This window comes from Neofelis nebulosa, chromosome 8 (assembly GCF_028018385.1).
Source record: "Neofelis nebulosa isolate mNeoNeb1 chromosome 8, mNeoNeb1.pri, whole genome shotgun sequence".
Lineage (NCBI taxonomy): Eukaryota > Metazoa > Chordata > Mammalia > Carnivora > Felidae > Neofelis > Neofelis nebulosa.
The window spans coordinates 83,162,961-83,169,822 of NC_080789.1; the positions used below are offsets into that span (position 1 = coordinate 83,162,961).

At 49.0% G+C, this 6,862-nt stretch overlaps 1 protein-coding gene across 1 annotated transcript; it reads left to right on the forward strand.

Annotated features, from left to right (window-relative positions):
• Positions 1-1,049: 1,049 nt before the first annotated feature.
• BHLHE41 (basic helix-loop-helix family member e41) lies at positions 1,050-5,870 on the forward strand. The gene is made up of 5 exons (XM_058743301.1): positions 1,050-1,443; positions 1,590-1,653; positions 1,975-2,082; positions 2,411-2,522; positions 2,960-5,870. The coding sequence occupies exons 1-5, from the start codon at positions 1,382-1,384 to the stop codon at positions 4,066-4,068; spliced, it is 1,455 nt and encodes a 484-aa protein (XP_058599284.1). The 5' UTR covers positions 1,050-1,381; the 3' UTR covers positions 4,069-5,870.
• The last annotated feature ends 992 nt before the right edge of the window (positions 5,871-6,862 follow it).

Genomic DNA, 6,862 nt, shown 5'->3' on the forward strand with positions numbered 1-6,862 from the left:
GGCTTGTGCTTCCCAGCACCGGGCGCCGCCGCTCCAGGGCGAGCGCGCGCGCGCGCACGGGTTCCCCGCGCAGTGATGTGGCAGCAGCGGCAGGTCGGATCACGTTGCTGGCCCTGTGCTGGTACCCGTTTGAGACAGGATTAAGGAGGGAGGCTTTGGAGGTGCCAGCGGTAGTAAACGTGGGTTCTGCACACTCCCAGCGTCGCTTATCCCGGGGGGGGGGGGGGGGGACGTGGGGAGGAGAAGCACGCAGCACCACCCGAAGCACCACCCGAGGCGATGAGGGGCGACGGAGTTTAGCTGGCGAGTGATAAAGCTGCATTGCTTTTCCACGGTAGCCCCTCTCGTCCTCTCCTCCCCCATCTCTACCGCCGCGTTCCTCTGGGAGCACCAGAGGCCCCAAACGTCGTCATCTGCTTCTGTGATTAGTGGCACCGCAATTCCGGCTGCTGCGGGAAGTTTGGGTGGCCCAGGGACACCGTGTCGCCGAAAGACACTTGGATTGCGACATTCTGACCCAGTGACTACATTTCCATTTATCTTAAATCCTTCAGGGAGCGGATTTCAAGTTGCCCCATTAGGGGGCAACCTCCAACCTGGGCCAGCCCGCGCCCCCCCCCCCCCGCCCCCCAGGCCACTGAGCGGTGAGCAAACAAGTCTCCAAATTTTCCTTCGGGACTGAAGTTTACCCACCGCGAATTCTCTTTCTCTTTCCTTTCTCTGGTCCAAACCAACAGCGCAGTCGGTGGCGAAGCAAAAAGCCACGTTCACGTTCCTGCACCGTAATGACGGGCGAATTGAAGGAGTAGCATTTCCAAGCCCAGGAAGCCCTGGCTGCCCCGCACCCCCGGCGTCCCCTCCCCCTCCCCCAGCTGACTGCAACGCCTTTGGGAAGATGAATAGCTTGGCTGAAGTTGTTTTTCCTTTCCGGTGGCCCTGATCAGGTGTCCCCGCCCCCTCCTGCCGTTCGCCCTCCCTCGCAGCCTGCTCCCGACACCCCCCCGCCCCGGCCCGGCCCCTCCTCCCCCGCCCCCCTCCGGGCTGGACCGCGGATGGTACGTTCCGCACGTGAGCTGGGTGCTGGTCTGGCCGGCGACGCGCGTGCCCTGTGGCCAAACACTGCCCGGAGTGAGAGCAAACTACCAGCGCAGTGGGGCCGGCGCGAGTGTGCGTGCGTGTGTGTGCGTGTGTGCGAGAGAGCGAGCGCGGTGGGAGGGGGGGGGAACCAACTGCTTCACACTTTCAACACTGCACTGAAGAAGGGAGAGAGAGAGAGACTGGAGACGCACAGATCCCCCCAAGATCTCCCAAAGCTATCGTCCCACAGATTATAAAACAGAACCCCAAAAATCGAAACAGAGGAAACGGACAGCGGTTGAACATGGACGAAGGAATTCCTCATTTGCAAGAGAGACAGTTACTGGAACATCGAGATTTTATAGGGTAAGGTGCACGCACCCTTGCGAATATCTGTCTAGGCTTCAGTTTGATTTTTTTTTTTTTTTTTCCTTCTCCAGAAAGTGGTATGGAGCGGGCAAGGGCAGTGCCCCTCCCCGAATGGGTGCCTGATGCTGATTTCTGTTTTGCAGACTGGACTATTCCTCTTTGTATATGTGTAAGCCCAAAAGGAGCATGAAGCGAGACGATAGCAAGGTAAGTGTAAGTTTCCGATGTTTCCCCATAACCTGCCTGGATAGTTAATTAGGGCCATTGATTTCACAGCGAAGCTCTGCCCGCAAATATATTCCAGCCCTTGAGCTTCCCCAACTGTGAATTTTAAGTGGTTTGCTGGATACTCTCAGGGGGAGATAAAACATCATACCTGAATTCAAATGGCATTTCAGAACAGTCCAAAGGAAAAGCTTTCTTGGCATAGTTTATCACATAATATGGGGGTTTTGGGGAGGGGTATTGTTTTATCCAATAAATGTTTAGCTTATTGTTTTCTCTTTTCCATGATTGTCGTATATTAAGGATACCTACAAATTACCGCACAGATTAATAGAAAAGAAAAGAAGAGATCGAATTAATGAATGCATTGCTCAGCTGAAAGATTTACTGCCTGAACATCTGAAGTTGACAGTAAGATGTACATTTTCATTCTTTGCTGCTCTCCAAGGGCGTGTTAATAGCTTGGTACTACTCCCAGAGATACAAGAATAAATGTAAATATCATATGCCTTACGACTTGGGCTGTAGTGTAGAGTTTCCCACAAACTCAAGAGTAGGTGCTCACAACTGAAGGCAAGAAATCATTTATAACTCGTCTTCTGGAAATCTCAAGAAGTATAGGAATAGTACTTCTTTCAAAGTGTTTGCTTAAGTTGCTGTGCTGAGTGGAGAGCCGATTGAGCCAAATGTGTGTTTTTAAGTAACCAAAGTGCCCCCTTTCTTTTTTGCACCACTGCAGACTCTGGGGCATCTGGAGAAAGCGGTAGTATTGGAATTAACTTTGAAACACTTAAAAGCTTTAACAGCCTTAACCGAGCAGCAGCATCAGAAGATAATTGCTTTACAGAATGGTAAGTCAGTTCAGGGAGGCCAACCCACCCTGATGAAGCCGGGTAGCCCACAGAGGGGCAGTGTTAGGACTCTTCCCCCACCCCCTCCTCCTTCCTTGGGCCCATGGGCGCAGTCTCATTTGTTAAATTGCTTATACTTTCCCTTCATTGGAAAGTGCCCATTTCCCGAAGCATCCTAGAGGCTTTCAGCAGAACTCAGATTTTTATTTAAAGTGGCGGTTGCGCTCTCCACTTAGGTTTTTCAGCTGGGAGTAGAGCGCCCCCCTGCTCCCCCCCCCTCCCCGGCAACCAGTGGATTATATCACCCGAATACAGAGGAAAAACCGAGATCACTTTAGTCAATGTAGGGCCCACGTGATAAGCAGATGTTTTAACGTCGGTATTTTTCTTCTTGCCTCCATTCCTCTGCCCCCACCCCCACCCCTTCCTCATCCTAGGGGAGCGATCTCTGAAATCGCCCATTCAGTCCGACTTGGATGCGTTCCACTCCGGATTTCAAACATGCGCCAAAGAAGTCTTGCAATACCTCTCCCGGTTTGAGAGCTGGACGCCCAGGGAGCAGCGGTGTGTCCAGCTGATCAACCACTTGCACGCCGTGGCCACCCAGTTCTTGCCCACCCCTCAGCTGTTGACTCAACAGGTTCCTCTGAGCAAAGGCACTGGCGCGCCCTCGGCCGCCGCCCCCGCAGGGTCTGCGGCCGCCCCCTGCCTGGAGCGCGCCGGGCAGAAGCTTGAGCCCCTCGCCCACTGCGTCCCGGTCATTCAGCGGACTCAGCCCAGCGCCGAGCTCGCCGCCGAGAACGACACGGACACCGACAGCGGCTACGGCGGCGAGGCCGAGGCTCGGCCGGACCGCGAGAAGGGCAAAGGCGCCGGGGCGAGCCGCGTCACTATCAAGCAGGAGCCCCCCGGGGAGGACTCGCCGGCGCCCAAGAGGATGAAGCTGGATTCCCGCGGCGGCGGCGGCCTGGGGGGCGGCGCGGCGGCGGCGGCGGCCGCGCTCCTGGGGCCCGACCCGGCCGCCGCGGCAGCGCTGCTGAGACCCGACGCCGCCCTGCTCAGCTCGCTGGTGGCTTTCGGCGGAGGCGGGGGCGCGCCCTTCGCGCAGCCCGCGGCCGCCGCGGCCGCCGCGGCCCCCTTCTGCCTGCCCTTCTACTTCCTCTCGCCTTCGGCGGCCGCCGCCTACGTGCAGCCCTTCCTGGACAAGAGCGGCCTGGAGAAGTACCTGTATCCGGCGGCGGCCGCCGCCCCGTTCCCACTACTGTACCCCGGCATCCCCGCGCCAGCAGCCGCCGCCGCCGCCGCCGCCGCAGCCGCCGCCGCCGCCGCCTTCCCCTGCCTGTCCTCGGTGTTGTCGCCCCCTCCCGAGAAGGCCGGCGCCGCCGCCGCGACCCTCCTGCCGCACGAGGTGGCGCCCCCTGGGGCGCTGCACCCCCCGCACCCGCACGGCCGCACCCACCTGTCCTTCGCTGGCGCCCGTGAGCCCGGGAACCCGGAGAGCTCTGCTCAGGAAGATCCCTCGCAGCCAGGAAAGGAGACCCCCTGAATCCTCGCCCTCTTCCTTAGACAGGACGAGGGTTCACGCGGAATAATAATATTAATAAGTTAAAACACCCTTAACGTTTTTAAGGGAGGAAGTGTAATAGATGCACGACAGGCTTTTAAAACAACAACAACACAGGTGTTTTGTGTACATTTGGAGTTCCTGTTTTGCTCATCCCTCACCACCCCACCCTCCGCACACTAACATCCTTTTCTTCCCCCACCGGCTCTAAAAGATCCTCTGCGGTATTGATACTTTATTCTTTAAAGAATTTTCCCCCAAATAAGTTTTGCCTTCCTTTAGGCCATGTTCCATTGTTTTTTAAAATACAGAACCTAATTCTGGAGGAAGTGAGAAGGGTCTGCTGTGTGGGTGAGCTAATTGAACCAGGGGAGGAGCAAGGTGGCCCAGGAGTTGACCTGAACGGCAGGTAGGCAGTTGTTATCTGCCTGCCTCATGTGTGCCCTGCCTGCTTCAGGAGGCTTTCCACAAACAGTGAGGACCTTTTAGAACTGAATTTACTCTTCAGTATTTTATAATGTTCAGCTTTTTAAAAGGTATATATTTTTCAAAGAGGAAGAAGTGAGGATGCAGTCACTTGCGTTGCAACCTATTCTGAAGTGGTTTGAATGGTATCCCTTAGTAACTTGCTCTTGTTTAAAGAGACACGGAGTTGGGCCATTGTCAGAACTAAGTCAGGGAAGGAGATGGATGAGGAAGGCCGGAATCATTCTTGGTACATTTACTAGCACTTTATTGAGAAATTGACCGTGAATCAATTGACTTGTCTTAATTTCATATATATATCTATATATCTATATATCTGTATCTATCTATCTATAGATATATACAAACACATATGTGGATATATATATATATATATATATATATATATATTACATCTATTCCCACCTTGTCATTATTTAATCCACCAGGTTCCTAAGTTTTTATAATATTGCTGTAAAAAAAAAAAAAAGGAATGTGCACTGAACTTAAAAACAAAAAAGAAAACAAGTCCAAGATGATTTATCCTATATTCTTTCTGTTAAATAACAAAAGTGGAGAAAAGCATTAAACTGGTCAGTTTTGAGTGGAAATGCTGTAAAGATGTGGAATGAAGCCCTGTGTGGCCTTCCTATCTCCAAGTCTATGTATTTTCTGGAGACCAAACCAGATACCAGATAATCACAAAGAAAAGCTTTTTTTAATAAGGCTTAAACCAAGACCTTGTCTAGATATTTTTAGTTTGTTGCCAAGGTAGCACTGTGAGAAATCTCACTTGAATGTTATGTAAGGGGTGAGACACAACAGTCTGACTATAAGTGAAGAAAATATCTGGGTCTTTTAGTCAGTTTGGTGCATTTGCTGCTGCTGTTGCTACTGTTTGCCTCAAACGCTGTGTTTAAACAACGTTAAACTCTTAGCCTACAAGGTGGCTCTTATGTACATAGTTGTTAATACATCCAATTAATGATGTCTGACATGCTATTTTTGTAGGGAGAAACTATGTGCTAATGATATTTTGAGTTAAATATCTTTTGGGGAGGATTTGCTGAAAAGTTGCACTTTTGTTACAATGCTTATGCTTGGTACAAGCTTATGCTGTCTTAAATTATTAAAAAAAATAAATACTGTCTGCAAGAAACCAGCTGGTTTAGAAAGTTTTAGTATGTGAAGATAAACTAGAAATTATCTTTATATTCTAGTATTTTCAGCACTCCATAAATTCTATTACCTAAAAAATATTGCCACACTATTTTGTGATTTTAAAATTCTTACTAAGGAATAAAAACTTTAATATACGACATGAGATTGTCTAATAATTAAAAAGACATACTGCTCAATTAGTTTTAAGATATCTATGAATTGAGGGATGAAAGCTATTAATGTTCTAAGATAAAGAACTTTGTCATTGGCTTGATAACACACGTTTCCAATTTCTTGCAAGCCTCCAGGCTCTGGCTGTGTCTACCTACTTATTTCCAGTGTATCTCAATGAAAAGTGCAAAAGAAAAACCTACCAATCACTTGCGTGGTCTGTTGATGTTAGACCCAATTTGCTAATGTTTTTATGATTGATGAATTTTTCATTTCTCATCTTGACACCAGATAGGCCTGGTGTTTCTCCAGTATAAACACACTGTCATGTAGGAGAGCTTAATTTCTCCATATATTTTTAGCTGTTCAATCTTTATAAAATAATTTTACTGTGGAACTTCATCATAGAATTCAAGGAAAAGAAATAATTATCTTTAGACTTGTCTCAAATTCATAATCAAATTTGTGATTTACTATAAACTGTGTGAAGGATTGTCAATTTTTAGTTTCAATAATGTTCTTCACAAACCCTTTGATTTTTGAAAGGTGTTGAAAGAATAGTCAAAATTTATGAGATGTAGAAAAAGTGCTCCCTCTGCTGACTTACAGCAAAGAAACTCCAAGTCATTGAATGTGGAGTCAAAGGAATCTCAGAGATCAGTCTGTCCAGCCCCCTGCATTTTATAATATGAGGGAAATGAAGCCTAAAGATACCATATATCCTCCTAAGATCAAACTGCTAGCTGGAGGTATCACAAGAGGCCTGAACTATTGTATCCCCCCAGTCAGTAAACTACCTCCCACTGGAAGTATCTTTAACCACATAAACTGAAATTGACTGGGTAGCATTGGTGAACCATCATAAATAAACCACAAGAACAAAGGAAATAAAAATGACCATTAGGAAACCAGGTAGGATTTTTGAGCACCATAATTTATCGAACTTTAGAAAGATATTGTCTATACCAGAATAATGGGA

Coding starts and splice junctions, on each gene's coding strand:
- BHLHE41 (XM_058743301.1), top strand. CDS start 1,382: ATGGACGAAGGAATTCCTCATTTGCAAGAGAGACAGTTACTGGAACAT. Junction 1,444..1,589: donor GAACATCGAGATTTTATAGG/GTAAGGTGCACG, acceptor TCTGTTTTGCAG/ACTGGACTATTCCTCTTTGT. Junction 2,083..2,410: donor CTGAACATCTGAAGTTGACA/GTAAGATGTACA, acceptor GCACCACTGCAG/ACTCTGGGGCATCTGGAGAA.